The 21,120-nt window shown below is 37.3% G+C and overlaps 1 protein-coding gene across 2 annotated transcripts in view; it reads left to right on the top strand.

The window, feature by feature from the left end:
* sntg2 (syntrophin, gamma 2) overlaps positions 1–21,120 on the top strand; it is a 37,551-nt gene that overhangs the window by 8,534 nt on the left and 7,897 nt on the right. For both annotated transcript variants that reach the window (XM_081722248.1, XM_027002453.3), the window contains 10 exons: positions 1,096–1,233; positions 1,730–1,786; positions 2,263–2,320; positions 3,108–3,151; positions 4,024–4,065; positions 9,228–9,315; positions 9,671–9,762; positions 14,227–14,354; positions 16,718–16,847; positions 18,544–18,582. In XM_081722248.1, coding sequence (XP_081578374.1) covers positions 1,096–1,233; positions 1,730–1,786; positions 2,263–2,320; positions 3,108–3,151; positions 4,024–4,065; positions 9,228–9,315; positions 9,671–9,762; positions 14,227–14,354; positions 16,718–16,847; positions 18,544–18,582 — 816 coding nt within the window. The remainder of the gene's footprint in view (positions 1–1,095; positions 1,234–1,729; positions 1,787–2,262; positions 2,321–3,107; positions 3,152–4,023; positions 4,066–9,227; positions 9,316–9,670; positions 9,763–14,226; positions 14,355–16,717; positions 16,848–18,543; positions 18,583–21,120) is intronic.

Below are 21,120 nucleotides of genomic sequence, written 5' to 3' on the forward strand. Positions count from 1 at the left end.
TCCTATCCCTTTGGAGCTGGTGGGGGAGTCACTTGACCTAAATCTTAGTATCTCTTGGGATGAATGCTCATAGTGTCAGGAAGAGAACTAGGCCAGGAGAAGGTAGCTGTAGGTGTCCACAAATTGGTTCCATGCTCATAGGGACCTGCAAATATGAAAACAATTAAAACATGTATGATTTGTGTCAGTTTCAGCTCTGACTATGACTTTAGCTGGCTTTTCTTTTCAAACCATTTGTATTCCTTTTTTGTTATAGTAAGGTCAGTAAAGTAATGGAAGGAATTGCTGACAGGAGAGATCTCTATATATTAAGTAGCTGCACTCATATTGCTTTTGACATTCTACTTTCTGAATTAGCCTCAGAAAAGGAAAGCTCCAGGATGACAAATCCGGCTTTTCTCCATCCTGCCAGTTCATAATAATTATGGGCCTGTTTATATTTTACTCATGTTATTCAGAATGTTTTTCAATTTACCAGGTAGAACAATGTGTTCTTGGGATTAATTTCAGCGTGTAACTAAATTAACTAAGCTTGTAAAGCTTTTGTTATCTGCACCTTATTTTCTTGAAATAACATTTCAGAGTGGTACAGACCTAAAAGCAAGTTTTCTTTAGCACATATTCCTTAAAGGAAACAAGTGTCTCCACAGAAAGGTTCATTAAATCCACCTGGACTTTTCTTTTTTTTAGAGTTGAGGCAGAAATGAAATGCACTTTTAAATCACGAGCATATCATTGGTCTATGCGGTTTGGTGAATTTTATATCTGAAAACTTGCCCACTAACACCATGAAATTACAGGAACAAAAATGATGTATGTCCATTAAAGTTCTTAGAAATAGCACTATTACTGAATTTAGATATATTTCAGAGATGAATGGAAAGCTTTGGCTGGTAATTATCTTTAGTTTTATGTTGGAAATCTTGTAAATAGTGCCTCTGTAACATGTTGAATCATCTATTGAGACTAATACAATTTAGAGTATTGATAGGAATTTTAATAAATGAGAAAAAAACATAAAACAAACAAAACCCCTAAATTATTTATTTTCTGCATACTGACTAAGCCTCAAAAATGTGTTCTTTGTGTTTAAAGACAAAAACTGGACTTGCCCTGTTGTATGACGAAAATACCAACAATACCTACGACATCCGTTTAAAGTTAACGAAAGAGATGCTGACCATTCAGAAACAGGACGTGGTATGCATAGGTGGTGGGGCACATCATGTAAACGTAAGTACTAAGGAATTATTCTCCTGAAAAAAAGATTTACTTTCACACACAGACTGCTTCAGGCAGAAGAGCCGAACCTACATTATTTTTCACTTTATTTTTTTTACCATTGTGGGAAGTACCAATGTGGTATGGGAGAGTGACTGTGTTACTGATAAATTACAGATGATGAGCAGAAGAAGTGGCATTAGAATATTTTTTTGTTACATTTGACGTCTCAGTCAAGCGGCACATTCTAAACCATATTGTGCAAGGTTGGGACACATTCTCTTTCCCAACATCAGCTGGCCTGTTCTCAGGGCCCCAGTGCTGCCTGAGTACAGTGAAAGAAACTGAGTTAGTATGTGTGTACTGAGTTAGTAACAAATATGTATTTGTTTGAGCTGGTGCTGACTAATTGTGTGATTAGAATAAGCATATGCCAAGCTATGAATGTTGCCTTTGTCGAACAGTTCATCCAGATGAATTTTACCAACTAAATTCCCATTTTTTAAAGCACAGAACTGTTGTACTCCGAAGACAGGCAACTGGAGGCCTTGGTCTGAGTATCAAAGTAGGTTTTTTGTCTGCTTTTCAGGGGGCTGTAAATTCAGTTTTGAAAAGTAAAAGTTTAAAAAGTAAAAATTCCTGCCATGATTTGCTTCACCTAGTTGATTTCACTAATTAATTTTGCCTACTGATTTGAACTGATAAGCAAATCCAGGTGGTTGGAACAAAATTCTGGAGAGGTATTTTACTTTTTGAATCTGAACTACCTTTCCCTTTTAAAAAACACAGTTCCAATAATTTAACTGAAAATGCTAATGTATTTAAATGACCACATATCTTCATGGACAAGGTGAATGACTGCTCATGGGGAATCTGTATTAAAGATCAAAGAGAACCTTGTCGAACATATTAAAGCCCATTACACCACTGATTGTGATAAGATGTAGCAGAGGAGTTGTAGTTCATGCAGTGTGGTTTCTGCAATGAGCAGGTGGAAAGTGGACAACTAAATCACACTCATGGCTTTTTTAATTTTTTCAGGGAGGTGCTGAGCATAAAGTACCTGTGGTCATTTCAAAGATTTTCAAAGATCAAGTAGGTAAGACATTATTGAGTTTTCCTCTCAATTTCTGTGTGATTGAATTAGTCGAGGCGTAAAGGATAACTATATTTTACTCTTACTACCGTCAGCAGTGATTACCTCTTTTTAAGTTTGTAATTTAGAGTGTCTGTAGTGGAGAGGCGAGATCCACTTGATCTGTTAAAGCAGTCTGTTTGATAACTATGTAATTAGAGGCTAGTGGACATATTGGTTTGCTTACTCCCAAGTGCACTGAAGCACACGGAAAGGACTGAGATGCCGTTAGCCATGACAAAACCGAAGGCCTCATAAGCATGCAGATATTTTGAAGTTCTCATCCAGTAATAGGTTTTCTTATAAATGAGAAGCACTGATTACAATATTGATTACAAATCATCCTGTATGAGTGAATGTGCTTGAAATGTGAAAACTGATACCAAAGGATTAGAATGCGTTTTGGAGACCCATTTCATAAATGTTTGCTAGTGTTTCAATCAGATCAGATTTCCAGTAGCAGCCTCTTTAACTTGCAGCTTATCTATGCATCTGAGACAGTTTTGGCTCAATGTAGTGACACACTAACATTTTGAACCCCAAGAATCTGATACTGAAGACATGCAGTACTAGTCAGTTGTGATAAAATAACTAGATTTAACCCCCCTGTCTTGCTTGCAGCTATGCAGGCTATGCTGCGGTTACTCATCAGCAGCAAGTGCTGATTGTCATTTCTGTAACATAAGCACATATGAAACGAGTGATTGTTCTAATGTCTCCATTAACCTTTGACACTGTGTCTGGCCTGCAGCGGATCAGACAGGGCTTCTGTTTATTGGCGATGCTGTATTACAGGTCAGTGCAGTAAGCATAAGCTCACTCTCATTTCCCACACTGCCCTGGGCATTAGGTACATGTCAGAGCAATATGCTACCTGCATTCTAATGTTGTCCTCCTCTGATTCATTTTCTCCAGGTTGATTGTGGTTTTAACCTTTGATCTCATTATATGAATCTGAAGAATAGCAGTAATGAGACATCAAGAAAGTGTAATAATTCTGGGTCTTGTTACCAAAAATGTATGAATGAAAAAGAAGGGATGCGATATTAACTCTGCAAAAAAAACCCTTTAAGTTCCCACATCTCATCACTAAAAGGAGCCCTATACATATAGATGAAATTTATATGTGATGTTGATCTACCATATCATCTCTTTATCATGCAGTGGCACATACAGCAACAAGAAGACTGGATCTGATATAAAGTAGAAACAATTATGCAGTTGAGCAGTTTTAGTTGGTTATGAGAACTAACAGAATTACATATCTAAAATACAAAACAGGTACTAGGCACACACCAAAGGGAAAATAATTATATTAGTGATATATTTGAAAATTAAAGTAATTGTAACGATTCTCCTGCTGAACAAGAGAAATTTTCAAGCAATAAACTTTCAGTGCAAATAAAATGATCTCTTATGTTAAGACCAATCTCTAGTAGGGTGGTATAAACTTAAATGTATCAATATGTTCAATATATGTTCTTCAAACAGGAGGTGAAAAAACAAAATTAATTCAAATATAATTACTGGGTTCTTTCATTGACTACAATCTTAGGTAAAGTGCAATGGACAATAATGAACTGCATTCTGCCAAATTTTGATTATAACAATATATATGGAGCCAGTTTTCTATAAAAACTTTCTAATGAAAACTCTGTCTTATGTAGGTCAATGGCATTAATGTGGAGAAGTGCACACATGAAGATGTTGTGAGTATTCGCTCATCAGATGTTTCATTATTCGTGCCTGCAATGTTGAAATGAAAGTGATGTAAGATTGATCACAGATGCAGCAGATGTCCCACTGAAGTGTATGCCATCCTTTTCTATCTAACAAATGTTTTTCTTCTTTTTTTTTCTTGGACCTCAACCATAACAAATCAGTAGGGAGTAGATTCATCACACGCAGCCTCCAGTGAGGGCAGATACTTTAGGAAGTCTGCAATACACTGGTGATTCTCTCTCTCTCTTTCTCTGTCTTTCTCTATCTCTCTCTTTCTCTTTCTCTCTCTCTCTCTCTCTCTCTCTATCTCTCTCTCAATCTCTCGCTCCTTTGCGCTTGCTGTCTCTGTTTCAAATTCAAATACATTTATTGACATGTTGCCACATCAATTAATAGCATTCTAAATATTAATAATGATAAGGTGTCAGAACACTGTGCATCACATTTTGATGTGAATGGAGTTGCACAGACGTAAACCAGTCAGACACCTTTGATGAGTCCCATCTACCGCCAAAAGCACATGACTGGACCATGGAGCAATGGAAGAAAGTGGCCTGGTCTGAAAAATGACCATTTCTTTTACATCATATAGACTGCCCAGTGCATGTGTGTTGCTTACTAAGGAAGACTACACTATGGGAAGAAGGCGAATCGACAGAGGCAGTATGATGTTCTGATGGAAAACCTTGGGTCTTGGTGTTCATGTGGACATGTACCACTTACCTGAAAATTGTTGGAGACCAAGTATACCCCTAATGGCAGTGGTCTTTTTCATTATGATAATGCAACCTGTCACACTGCAAAAATTGTTCAAGAATGGTTTGAGGAACATGACAAGGAGTTTAAGGTGTTAACTTGGTCTCCCAATTCCCCAGATTTTAGGATTAGCAGGAAAACCAAGTCAAATCCATGGAGGCCGCACCATGCAACTTGTTATTATTATTATTATTATTATTATTATTATTATTATTATTACTACTACTACTATTATTAGTCACATTTATATAGTGCCTTTTTCAAACTCAAGTTTTACGGACAGAAATCAGCTTTTATACTCAAATCACTCACAGGATCTGATGGTAATGTCAAACACCACAGGACACCTACAGAGGATTTGTAGAGCCCATGCCACAGTGGGTCAGAGTTGTTTTGCTGGGACACGGGGCTTTAGTGACTTGTGGCTTTAGTGTTATGGCTGATCATTGTATGTGATTATGCACATACACAAACACACTTCAAAACACAAGCATAATTCCAACCTATCTATCTATCTATCTATCTATCTATCTATCTATCTATCTATCTATCTATCTATCTATCTATCTATCTATCTATCTATCTATCTATCTATCTATCTATCTATCTATCTATCTATCTGTCTGTCTATCTGTCTATCTGTCTGTCTATCTGTCTATCTGTCTGTCTGTCTGTCTACCTACCTACCTATCTACCTACCTACCTACCTACCTACATATTCAGAACCAGGAAGTCAAAAGACAATGATCCTGCTCTCCAAAAATTATGATGTAGCTAAGTCAAGCTGTCCCGGTAGTAGTAGTTTCTTTGTGAACACTGACATTTAAGCATAGAAACTGAGGGAATCATGTGATCATATGAGCAGTGTAGATCCTATCATGAATATGAAGGAATCTATGTGGAGCAGTATTGTAATGCAATCATAAAACAGAGCATTGTCTTAACCAACAAATTGTATAACCCATATAGTATTACAATTTCAAATTCATAAAATATTACAAAGTTCAGTTTGTATAAAAGTTAAATACAGTGTTTGTGCTGGTTTATTATGAATTTTTAAATTTGTGCTGCTTTACATTGTACAATTGATGTGAATTCGGGACTCCAATATATCTGATTTGAACCAAATATTAGCTATATCACCGGCGTGACGGGGTGCAATCTTTTTCCTAGTTACATTCCTATGTAAAGTAGCAAAAACAGAAAATTAAGTGGCACAAACTAGCAGAAATGCTTGAGACAAGGTTAGTTAAAATCTGAGGCATATACAGTGCCAATTTCACACAGGTATTGGAGAGTTTAATGGTTCAGGGGCTTAACCTCCTTTTTCTTTTACAGTTTTTATCAATTGCTTTTGCTTATTTCTTCAAACAGTTTTAACATTCTTAAAGCTCTCAAGACTCAGATGATTTAAAATACATTTTAAAAACAAAGTGGTTTACTACTTTTTTAGTGACACGGACAGTTTTTCTGTATCAGAGTGTCATTTTTTGTCATTGAAGGTTTTACTCTACCAGTGTCATATTATTGACATTGACTGTCACTGTTCTCTAGGGCATGCACATTTCCTTGTAACTCATTTATTTTTACAGATAGTGTGAACATTGTGCAATCCAGTAAACAGCAAAACAGAAAATGTATATAGAGAAACATAGTAATACACAAAAATAAAAAAATACATCACTACAGAAAAAAATATGCTGTTGAAAGAATATGCTATTAAAAACTTACAGTAGTATGCATTACAGTAAAACGCTAAAACTGTAGTGCTACACTATACTACAATACCTACCTCACTGGATGCCCATCATCCAAGATTTTCATCAACATCACACCTCATAGTTTCCCTTGTAATGCAAGAGAGAAAAAATATTCTTGCATGCCTCAACCATCCCTTGCAATGTTCTGTTTTCATATGATCACAAGCATCATCAATTGCAACAAATGATGACATTTGGTCTTGAGTATGTGATCATATACTTTCCATCTCCATGCTGAAAAGAATTCCTTGGTTGGGTTCAAGTGTCCAATCTTGAACCCAACCAAGGAATTCTTTTCAGCATGGAGAAAGAACTGGTGGAAAGAACTCCACCCGTATCCTTTAATGGACAGAAATTACATAATGATACCATAATAATAAACCATTCCCTGATATAACTTGCATGATGGAAGCTTATAATTATTCCACAAAATTACAAAATTTGGCAAGACATGGCTTACCAAGTCTCTTTGATTCTCATGGACATGATCACTGTAGAGAGTTTACAGTGAGATGCTGGGTGTTGGATGTGCCAATATTGGAGATATATGTCCTCACAACATTCTCAGTTATTGCAGTGCACATTGCTATATTTTCTCCACACTGTCCTGGAACATCCGCAATAGCTCAGTGGTCTATTATAGTTCAGCCACTCCTTCTGCCTTTGGCCAAATTGAAACCAGCCTCATCCACAAATACAAGGGTGCGAGGGATTTTACTTCCTTCCAGTTCCATTATATATACAGTAAACAAAATGTCAAATCAATTTTAGTCTAGAATCAGTTTCAGAGAAGTACAAATGCTGTATTACTTCATAGAATATACTTATAAGTATATAAGTATTGCTCCTGCTGAGATGTAAAACTCCTCTTCTGCCACTAGCACAAGGTAGTCTCCTTGGCCGACATATTTGCCTGACATATATATATATATATATCACATTACTGCATCTGTACCATACTGTCGGGCTCATATATTTCTTATAGCAAGAGTTTAGGGAATGCAGTGGACTTTTAGTTGCTTTAAGGCCAGGGGTAATTACATGATTAATTATTGTGGCCCGTGTTTCATCTGGGACAGTCATCTGTCCTTTTTACTCTTCAGCCTCTTCTTCTGTTCTGCTGTCTTCTCCTCCATCATGCATTACTAGTCCTCTTCCTCTTCATGAACAGGCTACTTGTCGTCTTCATCTCTCCACATTCCTCCACATTCAGAAATTGTAGTGATTCTGTTACAGTTAAGTCCTATGTATATGTTTGATTATATTCATAAATCATGATTAAGAACGTTTCAGCTAACTTTACAGGATGTGTGATTGGTTGATGTGAGAATGTATAAGAAAAGTGAGAAACTCCTCATTCACTAGTGAAGTTCAAAATTCACGTGATAGGCAATTTACCATTTTATTAGACATTAAACAACTATGACATCAATTTACCTGACACTTTTATTCAAAGCAACTTACAGTTATGACTGAACACAACTTGCATAACTGAGGGCCTTGCTCAGGGGCCCAACGGTGGTGGGGGAGCTTGAACTGGCAAGCTTCCGATTATAAGTCAAGTACTTTAGCCATTGAACTACCACTACCCAGTGATGATAGCAAATATATGCCTAATTTTGACAAGTGAATGAAATCCTACATGTTTTAGAAAACACAACTGTTCAACTAAGAAGCAACATAACTAGGTTTCATCTGCAAGCTATATGCATCTGGTAAGTGTGCTATTTCTGAACAATTGTACTTATTTGAATAGACATGTTAAAACATTTGCAGTTGGCTTAAAAGAATGAGAAATTGCAATCAGTTCTGAATAAGTGACCAATGATATGCGGATTTTCACAGGTTGGCTCGAAAATATACATTTTTATTTGAAAATTGTGCCAAAGCAATTGAGAAAAACTGTAATAAACTGTTTGTACACACTGAATGATTGATTAGATTAGATTTGTTTCCTACCAACCGTATTTAACACAGAGTTGTTAAACCAGAGTTGATAAATTAAGTTTCCTTGTGGATGTACTTTACAAATGCTTTTTTTTTTATAATCAGAGAGGGATATTTGACTTAAAAGATTTAGTAATTCATCTGTTTATGATTTTGATCATATGATCAAAGGCTAGCTAGCATATATAACCATGTGCTGAACCAGTTCTGTTAAAAGAACAAAATGTTATGATGTTTAGAAAATAGTAAAGCATTAATTACTTGAAGATCAGCTTTTCGCATGTTTGGATTGTGATTTCAAACTCTGATGCTTAGAGGATGATGCAGTTTGTAGTTAGCAGGCACTGAGAGGGTAATTACTTGTCATAGCAGCAGTTATCCACTATGATCACATGATCACATGAAAACTCAGTTGAGGTTACAGAACTCTTTGTAATTCATTCATCTCAAACTATGCTGCAAGCTTATATTTTATTTCATTTTGAATCCAGTGCTGAACTTTTAGTCAATCAAGTATGGTGTAGTAATTTTCTATGTTAACAAGCTGCTCCTTTAATGATATCTCATCTTTATATCTTTTCAACTGTCCTGTAATATTAAGGGGACCTCCCTTCTCTCTCTTTCTCTTTGTCTCGCTCTTCTTTCTGTCCATATCCCTGTTTGCCTGTCTCTCATTTCCTGGTCAGGTTCATCTCTTGCGTACTGCTGGAGATGAAGTTACCATCACTGTGAGGTACCTCAGGGAGGCACCTGCCTTTTTAAAGCTCCCATTAGGTGAGGAGTTAGATGTGAGCTCTCACTGTGCTGCAGCACACCTTCACACATATTCCACAGCTCCACAGGAGGCAACAGCAAAGTGTTAGACCACCATAAAGCCAAAAACCTTGTTTGAAATATAGTCCAGGAGCTGTTTATATGCTGCATCTCTCTCTCTCCCTAGAGCCTTTGGTATCTTAAGTGCCTTTTCAAATGTATATAGGCTTTTTCACCCTTTCTTGTTCATTACTATGATGTGGTCATGAGTTAGTGTACAGCGTTTGTTTCAGTAAACCCAACCACAGTAGCCAAGAAACTCAGTAACAGAACATGGTGGTGTGTAGCATTTTTCACCAGCTGGGATGTATTTCAGGCTCTCCAGGACCAGCCAGTGATCAGAGTAGCAGAGCATCCTCCCCACTTTTTGACAGTGGTTTACATTTAAACGGGAACTCAAGCAACACAGTAAGTGCCTCTTTACATATGGATTCCCTCAGTACTGTACCAATTGAAATGATATTCATATGTAATGGATCTTTTTTCACAGCAATCTTACTGAATGACAGAATCAGGCTGTAAATATGGCACTGCGAGGTAGAAAGTCTTTAACTAGATGTACATTGTGTTAGGCCCAGTAGTCGGTTTGAATTACCATTTGTGCTGTTCATGGCTTGCATTATATTTATAATCATAGACTATTTTATGGCCCCTGTGCACAGCACTGAAAAGTGTGTGCTGTGATTGGCTTGGTATTCCAAGTGTGAGTCTAAGTAATCTTTCCCAGTTCTGAGAACTGTGAATAGAATTCCATTGGCTTGCATGTGGTGAGAAAATAAGTAAACAGTCTTTTCTATAGTCTGCTGTTTGATTTTCTGACTCAAGTGAAGAGTGTATGGCCTTTTTTTATGATGCACTGCTTAACCAGGCATCTCTTCTATGTCTTATTGGCATGTGTGTAAATCGCCTAAACTGTACAGGTTCATTTTGGAATTGTAATTGTAATTCAACTTTGGAATTGTAATTCAACAAGGAACTGTGTCATAAGGCTATCTGCGTCATGCTCTCAGTCAGGTCAGGTAGCTGATGCAAACATTTAGGAACATGGATGCCAAACAGTGATATCCATGCCAAGGGTAGCACTACATGCAAACAGGCTTCAAAGTCTCTGTTCCACCGAACCACTCTGAGATTGAAAACATGAATAAGTATGGAACTTGACCGATGTGTACCCATGTGGGAGTGTTCAGGACAACCATAGTTTCATGAGACATGGGCACTATTGACACTGTTGTGAGTGAGCGTTAATCAGTTCAGTCATCATCTCTCTCCTTTCAAGATATGGCTGCCTTCTGGGAGCCTTTAATCAAGTCTTCTGGATGAAACGTGCTCCGCTCCAGCAGACAAAGTAGATTGAAAAGATGGTATGCCCTGTTTGTTTCCAGCAAACAATCTGCACAGATAGGCTGCTTCATTACTAAACAACGAGTAGTCATCACTGTATTCTGTTACCAGACATGGAGGGTAAACAGATAACTGCATTTCTCCTATTGACACTTTCCCTCAAACCCCTCTTCTCTCTCTTTGTTGCTCTCCAGTAGGCCACAGGACTGTGCTAAAAAGTCAGCTGTGCTTGTCTAATTGCTGACTTAACAATACGTCTGCCTCCTTGTGTTCTCTAAATGAGTCTTTTTTTAATCTTCCTTTAGTCTTGGCATTTCCTTCCCTCCAGGTGATTAGAATTCGCAGAGCTTGTCATCTTCTCTAGGCTCGACATTGAGTTGATTGACAGTGTTTTTCTTTCATAGCACCCGGGGGCGAACATTGATTCATTTACATACCTTCCGATAATTAGTGCTGTACCTCTATTTGCCTCAGAAGTTTATTGAAATATGGAAGGTGGCTGATATGAAGGACAGCAATGCCAGTGGTGCTGGTGTTTGGCAAGGTTCACAGAAGAAAGAATGTATTTTGTCATGGTAATCCATCTTGACATGCAGACAATATTTTATTCCTTGTCATCTCAAGGTCTTCCTAGCATATCACAAAATGAAAGTCAAATCAGGTTTAATTATCCAGGCTCAGTGTGCATAAACAGAACAGAACAGAATATCCTGCTTGAGAAAGTGTCGAAGACATAGGCCTAATTGGCAATGGCACCAAACCTTTGATTTGGTCACAAGCATACTCTGAGAGCTCTTTAAATATACTATAGCTGAGACATCCACAGCAACACTAGGATCTAGGTATGTTGATTGTTAGTGGTGTTAGTCACATAATCCGAATCCTTCTTTTTGTGCTAACATATATCATATACCTCATGAAAGCAAATCAAAATGAAAAATATTCATTTTTGATTCAGTTTAATTGCAAATAGGCAAAATTTTCAAATCACATGAAGAGCCATTTGCAGTTACTGTTGAAGTGATGTGGTCTATAATGTACAACATTTCCACTATGTTGATCAAGGTGAAGTACAGAAGAGTAGAATACTACTAATTTGTTTTTGTCCATTGTGAGATGTTGAAAGCAGCTGAAAAGTTCTAATAACATTTCTGTTAATATCCTTTTTTCTTCCCAACAATAGACCTTTCCTGGGGGCTATGGACCTTTGATGGAGCCTTACATGAGCATTTTCTTCTATGGTCTTAACTCCTATTTGGATCAGATTACTTTTCCATGGGGAGATGGGATAATGTAACAATTATTCATTGTCCTCAGTGATTTTATCCCATTTGAATCCACTGTCAGTTATTTTTTTCAGACTGCTTTGACCAGTAAAAATAACCTCATGTTATTTTAATTCATGCAGACGACCATGTCAGTAAATATTTCTTCACATCCTATGGAAAAGGAGTTTTTTTCTCAGGCATGGAAGCACTCACAGAAACTTGCATTATATAGCTTGTCATTTACTTGTCAGATATATTTTCACAGGAGTGAGTTTTCTAGTGGTTTTAAGCAAATTCTGCTCCATCAAGTTTTTGCAGTTTTATTAAATATTAACGTTTTACATAGAAGATGTATTACAGAAAAGTAAGTGAGGAATTTATTCCAAGTCCATGTTTCCTGATGCATAATTGTCCTAGATAGATATGGTTTCATTAATATTTCATGGAACAATAATATTTTGCAGTGATCAGCAAAAGCTACATATTAAGCGTGACTTTTTGGTGTGAAGGCAGTGTGTAAAATGAGTAGCCACTCCCATCTCTGTAATTTATACTGAGATTTCTTATCCCACGTGAATCGGATATAAGCATTGCTTTACAGACATTTAGATAACCAATCCTGTCTGGTTGGTACTTTAGTCAAGCAGCTTCTCAAATGTTTTACTTCTCAAGTAAATGCTCCCTGAAGACAGTGTTTCTGTAAGAGCACTATGTTTCAGGCATCTTCTCCCTGCTGCTGCTTGGTGCTCTGGTAGGGGAGTGTAATCCGTGGAGGGTGTAATTCATGGACAATACAATCCCAGCTTTTCTTGGTCAAGTTAAAAAGCTGTGAAGCTCTTGAGCTCTGTGTTTTCACTGCACCACAACAATTTCTTTTTTGCTGGACATGCATGACAATCTCTCAGTTAAGCAGTTGCTGTCTCAGCAGTTGCTTCTTTTAAAATTGCACACTGATCTACCATTGAGGTAAGCAAACCTGGTGGGATTTAGATCAGAATTGTGCAAATTAGCACAATATGCTTTTGAGTTGTATCATGCACTGGCACACTACTTTAAGTGTTGTTGAGAGACTGTTCATGGAGTGCCATTGTGCATGTCTATTTTCCAAGTTTTTGGGCCTAGTCATAAACCCAGAATTTCCCTGTTGTCCATTCCAAAGGGTGTTTTAAGCAAGGTTGAAGTATTGTTTTTGTCATATGTGTAGTATGACAGGACCGTCAAATCACTGAAAGATATCAGATAATATGCTAAACAAACACCCTCCCCACACACACACACATAATTCCTACAAAATCTAAAAGAAAGTGAAGAAAATGCATGCGAGCAGGACAAACCACAAGAGCCTAAAATATCTAATTTGAATGAATAAGTGAATGACAAAATATAAGCTATCCAGTGTAGGACTTAATGATCTAACATTACGGTTAGATTATTGCAAGAAGGCAAACCAAGTAGCAGCACTGTCTTTAAAGTTATGAATGACTGTAAATATAAGACTGTAGAAATGCCGTATAAATCTACACATCTACATTCGTTTAGTTACAACTAACAGTGAGCTAGATGCTTTTCAGAAGCCTGATATCCTTCAGGTAATAGCTGCCCTTTAATATGGTGTCCATGACTGGATTCTCTGCACAGAATATGAGTAATATATAAGATTATGATATATGTGTATAATATATAATTCTTTACCTTGTGGCAAGAGTCTACCAACTCTGATTCATAACCATTCTATGTATAATATATGTTATAATAGGTAATATAGGCTAATATTTTCCCTAGTGGCAAGTCTATAAACTCTTCTTTGTTTTAGCCTTCATCTCCTGTAAATCTTAGAATAGGGAGAAATTCTTGTTCTGTTTACATATGCATGAAAAAGAATGTGAAAATATAAAGAGCCCCTGGGTTTTTAGACCAAATTCTTCTTCATTTATGAACTGCTCTAGGATGACAGTGCTGTAATGAGGGAGAAGTATTTTCTGTGAGTGTGGAGGCAGCTTGTAGCCCCAAAACTCCAAGTGTTGCAGATACCACTGATGCATGAGAGCTAGTTGTTGTCAGGCTGCCTCGCCTACTGCTCAAAGTGCAGTGAAGAGAGGCTAAGATGAGCCGCTTGTGCGCCCCTCCTCACATGCTCTCTCCATTTCTTTTTGTCTCCACCTATGTGTGCCTCTCTCCCTCTCTCTCTCTCTCTCTCTCTCTCTCTCTCTCTCTCTCTCTCTCTCTCTCTCTCTCTCGCTTTCTCATTTATTCTGCCTAGGCACCGTCTTCACCCTCCTCACCCTCAGCTAATGAACCAAAGTACGAGAAGCGTTGGCTGGACGCTGTCTGCCTCCCCCTGTCCATGGCTCGGGTCTCTAGACACAAAGCTGGAAGCGATAAACTACGGTACGGTAATCTGCTGTGATGCAGTGCCAGCGCTAAGGTGTGCCACAACTTGGCTAGCTATTGGTTCTGCGAGAATCTTTTTTATCATTGAAGTGGGAACGTGTTAAGTCCAATATCTATGCAGTGGCATGCAGTGTCTGAAAAGGTCACTGATGCAGATTGCAGATAGTGGTTCTTGATGAGGTTGATAAGAAGTAGCTCTAACTTCTGTAGATTGGCCTTGCATTGTGGGAAAATATGTATTATTTCTACTCCAGTAGGCCTGTCTCTATGCAGCACAGACAAACAATTAAGTATAAAAATAAATATATAAAGTTTTTTGCATTGAAGATTAAAGATCATAATTGGAATATGGAAAATATGTCACCCATGCTTTATTTATAATAAGGAGGAATGCCTTTGAGTGAATATATTTTGTTATCATATAGTAACTTAATCAGACTTCACTCAGACCGAAAGGAATCCATTTATCATTGCCTTAGGCATCTCTGCATTTGGTCCTTTAGATGCTGTACCTGGATCAGTTTAAAAATACCATCTAACATTATGTTCACTAGAAACTGGAGTAATTTATGGCATGTAATTTCATATATGATTACACAGTGTAATACAACTTAATTATTACTAATGCTTTATAAAATTATTAATGATGCATATTGGTGTAAACTCCCTTTGCCTAGTGAAAAAAAGATTGCTGAAGCTTTTTTCTGGATAAGCATCATTGGAGTTTTAGTGGAGTTCTCCATACTGGAACTTATTCTGTGAAACCTGTTTCCAAAGCTAATATTAGATCACACCCTAATATACATGCTGAATGTTCTGTGAAACATGCTGTGTTTAAACTGGGAAACCACATCAACTGCTTTTATTAGTTTGTTTCAGATTATGCATCATAATTCCAATCCTATATGGTATCACTTTATTCCTTCCTATACAGTATCAAGAGAGATTACGTATTTTATTCATTTCAAATCACCTTTGTGAGAACTACTCTCTGAAGAGTCTGTGTTCACATCACTTTTTTAGACCTGAATTGCATTCTCACCCCTTTCCTCACCCTGTTTGTTTCTGCTCTTTGTGTTAATCTAAATCTCCACAAAAGTTCACTAGTCCAGACTAATGGCTGTTTTTTATTGTGTTCTGTCTCTCACACTGAAAGCGTCTTGGCGATTTCTATCAGAACTAGGCCAAGCAGGAAATCATTGTCTTGTGCACTTGACCTGCATTAATTGAAATAATGGAAGTCCAAACAGTTATATTGAAAGAAAAGTGACTACAGCTCCACCTAGAGTGGTACTCGGTGGGATTCTAGAACTGGTTCCTTCTTTATGTGTGATTGTGTGGAATTAATTCAGAATTAATGTGATGCATCGTTTTCACATCATTTTCGATGTTTTAGGAATAAATAAGTTAGTGACAGATTACAGTGTTTACTTTTATATATATATAATTGTAATTTAACTGGACTATCAGAGCAAGAACAAAATTCTGTTTTAGGATACCAGCCAGACTGAAAAAAGGGGAACACTTTTTGCTCAGTGGGTTTGGTTCTCAGTCTTGTTTGCTCTTACCTTTCTTCTGTTACATTATTAAAATAAATATGAACCTTAATTTTGACAGTTAAGCCTCTCAGGTCTTGAAGACCATTATGATGAATGTAATTGTCCAACATCATACAAATATGTTTTGGTTCTGTTGTCACAGTCACTTCACATTCTGTTGAATACAACCGACAGCCATCATTAAACAGTTAGTCCACCAAATCAAAAGGTAATTCATCTGCTATACCCCAAACATACACTGAAATTAAATGTCAAAACTGTCCCATTAGATACAGTTGATGGCCACACTACCATGTCATCTTTTTTATGTATACATTCCATTCCATTAATTTGTATCTAGAGCTTCCCCTGCCGACCCCCCCCCCCCCCCCCACTGCATAAACAAGAAGACATACATCGATCCAGCTTTTAGCCTTTGTGTTGGCTATGCTTTTTCTGAGTTTGTGAAAACCAACAATGACAATAACCTATTAAGAATCCTCTGTGAATGGCATTTCACCATTCTTATATTATTCAAATTCTGCTATTATTAATAACTATTATTATTACATTCAGACACAGTATATGGCTATAAATATCCCATTTATTTGTTGATATATCAGTAGCAGTGGAAAAATGTTATATTGACTTGAAAAATTCAACACTCATTTTATATTCCACATTATTAGTTGGCTATTTACTACTTTAGCTCAGCGAAGTGCCCTGGGGCCTGTTGATTTGTCTATGCTGTATATTATCAATACATTCAGTAACTTAACCTCTCATTTATCTTTGTCCACCCTACCCCCATCCCTCCCTCAGGTCAAATAGTTTTGAAGTATTTGCCTTAGATGGAGTATGCACCAATGTTCTACAGTTTTGCACAGAAGCAGAAAGCACAGATTGGCTCCAAGCAATAGCAACTAATATCAACGATTTGACACAGGAGTGTGTAAGTATTATAGAAAGTGTGAGTATAATATACCACAGCAGCACTGAGGTTGGGAGTTTGCTCACTGTCCATATTAATATTTCCTGCTCTAAAAACAGCAGTGTTTGGCAGTGGAAACTCAGCTAGATGAGCCTACCAGAAATAAGACAATTACACCTAATACCTTTTTCCACCTACTGGTGTATTTGCGTCAGTCACTGGTGATGGAGAGATTGCTGATTGCAGCAGAGAGGTAAGGTAAAAACAGCCCATTATTCACTTTGAGCTGAAGCATAGGCAAAGGAAATAGGGCAATAATAGTAATAAAAATATCAGAATTTTTTTAACAAGGTTCATTTTAAGCGATACTTTTTACTTTAAATGGACTACTGAGATCCCAGCGTTCCTATTAATAATGCACTGTTTATATAAAAAAAACTGGATGTAAAATTAAACTGTTTATAAAAAAGGAATGGAACTGCTATCCTGTATGTTCCAGATCTTGTATCCTTGTGCACAATTCTCCTGTTGCAGTGTTCAAAACCAAGAAATAAAATCCTACAAGAATATTGCCTAATGATCTCATTTCCTGGGCAGCATCTTAATTAGAGCACTGATGATCCAGTAGGCCTTTTCTATAGCTCTGCTCAAACATGCTCTGATTTACTGCCACACAGCTGCCTGGTTTACATGCAATTACTGCCCTTACGTCAGCTAATTATGGATACAGAGGCTGATTGCTAAATGTTCAATTAAGTGCTGATTGTATATGAGAGTGGGAAGCGGAACTCTGGCTTTTATTGTGGTGACCTATAATCTATAAATAGAGTGTGTGAAGCATGGGTTTGCACAGAAGGGTGTAGGAGTTTAGAAGGATGCTTTTTGACAGGTTTGGACCTGCATTTCTCTGATGAGAATGTCATGACTTAAGGACTGAATGTTGGCTCTGACACAGTGCTTCATTAATATACTGTCAGTGATTTCTGATCACAGTTACTCATTAACAAAGAAGCAGTCTATGCCAAAACTGTCAGGATTTGGAGTTGCAGAATTGAATGTTAAAACCGAACGGTCAAACAAAACCTAATAAAACGATAAAACTTTTTTATTATTTTTAATAATAACACCTTGATTTATGATAGTTCTATTAATGGTAACCCCCTTTCTCGCCACACAATATTTGTGAGACACAGGTTCCCATTATGTAGCTTTCCACAGATAATAATCAGAGTAATTAAATCCATTACTGTACTTAAGCTTTAAAAAACAAACAAACAGGCCTCTAGGTCCCATGTCCTATAATAATGACAAGAATGAACAGGTCACTGGGCAGCATCTGTGTATGTTAGCTGGTTTGTGGTTTTGAGCCTGTTCTTTAAGCTCCTTGTGCCCTGCAGGGGCACTGTAGCGTGGCTGCCCCAGTGTCCTCCGTGTGCCATGCAGGAGCACTGCAACATGGTTGCCTTAGTATCCTGCTTTGCACTTGAGGGTGCCTGCAACCCTGCAAGCCAGTGGCACATACCAAACAAGCAAATTATCTGTGAAAAAGATGCACAACCCATAAGTAATATAGAATTGCTCTACTACTAATGGAGGAGTTTGTGATCAGATAGATTATGGTAAGTTTCCCATTAAGGATTTATTAAAAACTCAGGTTATATTAACAATTATAACTAAGTAACACTAAGATACATTGTGAAATTAATGTTTGTTTCAGATAAAAACAGCAAACAAATACTACTCACCTGATGAGCAGGTAGGAATTCATGTGATTTACAGTGTGATTAATCATGTACTTGTTGTCTTTTTTTGTATTCAGTGACCTTCAGAACTACTGGCACCCTTGGTAGACAAGAAAAAAAAAATGTATGAGCTTAAAGCTACACTAAAATGAAAAAGAATCAATATAAAAATTATTCAAAGAAAGAATCTTTATAAAATAAACTTTATCCTCAAGAACATATCACAATTATGGGCACCCCTAAGAATTATTAATACCAAAATGTAATTCACATATATTCCTATTTATAGCTCACCTTTTATAGCACAGTTGACTCTTTATAATCTCTTAAGTGGTTGTCCATGACTCCATGTTTCACTGGGGTATAATGATGAGCTGACACAGAAATAAATCTTAAAAAAAAAACATATAGGAAATTCGAAACATTCAGTGTTAATTTACATTATTGCTAAACAGTAGTGTTAGCTGTGACTAAGATGAGGTATTATTATTATTATTATTATTATTATTATTATTATTATTATTATTATTACTATTATTATTATTTTACATTTATATAGCACCTTTCTCAGATTCAATTATGCTTTTACAGATTACAGACAGAGGTGAGGTGACTTTAGTGTAAAAGGATGCAAGATTATGCAGAGGAAAACCTGATTTCCACTGTGTAGTATGTTGGAGGGTTTTTGATGCTGTGGGATAGTTGTTTTTCCCAAAGTCCTTAGTAATGTTATTAGGCTCGCTCCTTTACATACCAGGAAAATTTTGATCAAGATCAAACTGCCTCTCCCAGGAGGCCTAGGTCATAGTCATGGTCCAAACAAACATGGTTCACCCACCACAGATCCAAATTTTTACAGTGGGCTCCTAGTCCCCTGACCTAAACCCCATTAAAATACTGTTGGGTGAACTAAAGAGGAAAACACATAAGGGAAGAGGACTGAAGTATTTGGAATATATATGAAGTATTTGGAGAATATATATGAGGAATGATCTTAGGTCTCTTAATATGTGTTCTTCCAACCTCATTCAACATTAAAGAGAAGATACAGTGACTCAGAAGGGATGTGTTTTGAGCCCCCTTCTGTTTACCTTGATGACACGATTGTTGTGCCAGGTTTAGTACTAATCACATCAAAATGTACGCAGTTGACACAACTATTGTGGGTCTCATTCAATATGTTGAGGAGAGGGCATACCAGAGAGGAGGTATAACTTTTCATAGACTGGAGCAAAACCAATCCTGAATGTCAAAAAAACAAAGGGGATGGTGATAGACTTTAGGAGGGAAATGCCTCAGACAGAAAAGTGCTGAGGAGAGTGGTAAAGACAATGGAAATAATCATTGGGAGCACTATACCACCCATTGAAGACTTGGCCAGAAAACCCTACCTTTTAGGAGCCACCAGCCTCATACAAGATCCCACCCACCCCTATCACAGCCTTGAGTAAGAGATAAAGTAGCTTACAGTGCAGTACTTCCAGGCTCCTTAAGAATCTTGAATCTTCAGTCTTGAATGTTAGCTTAGTAACAGAATAGTCTGCACATTTCTGAATGTAGGGTTGCCTATAATCGTGTTTATTAGAAAAAAATGTTTTTCTTTCAATACTTTTAATTCAGCATTTATTTCTTACAACCTTTTAGTGGAAATTAAAGCTGTTAGACAACAAAGACCTTTTTTGTTACCATTTTTGTTAACCCTTAGCAAGGGTGCCAGTAATTTTGGACTGCACTGTTAGCACTGTTCCACTGGCATGGTGCTAGTACTGGTGCCAAAATTGGTGCCGGTGCTGAACGATGCCCTGCTTTTCCACCACAAAATCACAGGTTCACAGGCAGAAAAAAATGGTGCTGTTCTGGCTCCATAATTTACCTGCTCTGGAATGACCAACCTCTGATACAAGCGGCCGAAGGGTGGGGTCCTGGTGTCACTTCGTAAAGTTGTTTGCAGAAGAGACAAACACATTGCTTGCATTTCGGCTGAGTAGTTTATACAGTCTTCTGACTTCTGGTATCAGATCCACATATGTAATCATTGGGCTCTCAAACATGGGTCCACTCTGAAAAGGGTGGGACTGGCATTCCAGTTCGTAGGAGCTGGCACCTGCTCCAGCATGAGCACATGCACTTGGTGGAAAAGTGTTAAGAATGCCAGTGAGCCCATTCACCATCTCCTTGCTGTACAATAGCTTGCATGAATGCACAGGTCAAAAATCTTTTGTAGGTTTAGTTCATAGTTTTCTGTGTTTTTGTTTTGCTGTGTTTTTGTTATTCTTCCCATACCCACACACAGCTTAAAAGGGTCAGTTGACAAATTCACAATGTCAAATCAAATCACTTGCATAATTTCTAATATTGCTTTCTTGTCAGTACTATTGTGTATTATTGACTTTCAATTTTCAAAGATAGAGCAATGTTCCTCTTTGGCAGTTTATGAATGGGGAGGGGGTAGGGGAAACCTGCCTGTGTGTTCTGTGCTCAGTATGAGAATCAATCTTCTAGCTATGAGAATTTCTGCAGTTTCATGGCAATTGATTTGTAGCCTGCAAATG

This window comes from Electrophorus electricus, chromosome 10, assembly GCF_041902795.1.
Source record: "Electrophorus electricus isolate QZ-2024a chromosome 10, ASM4190279v1, whole genome shotgun sequence".
Taxonomy (NCBI): Eukaryota; Metazoa; Chordata; class Actinopteri; order Gymnotiformes; family Gymnotidae; genus Electrophorus; species Electrophorus electricus.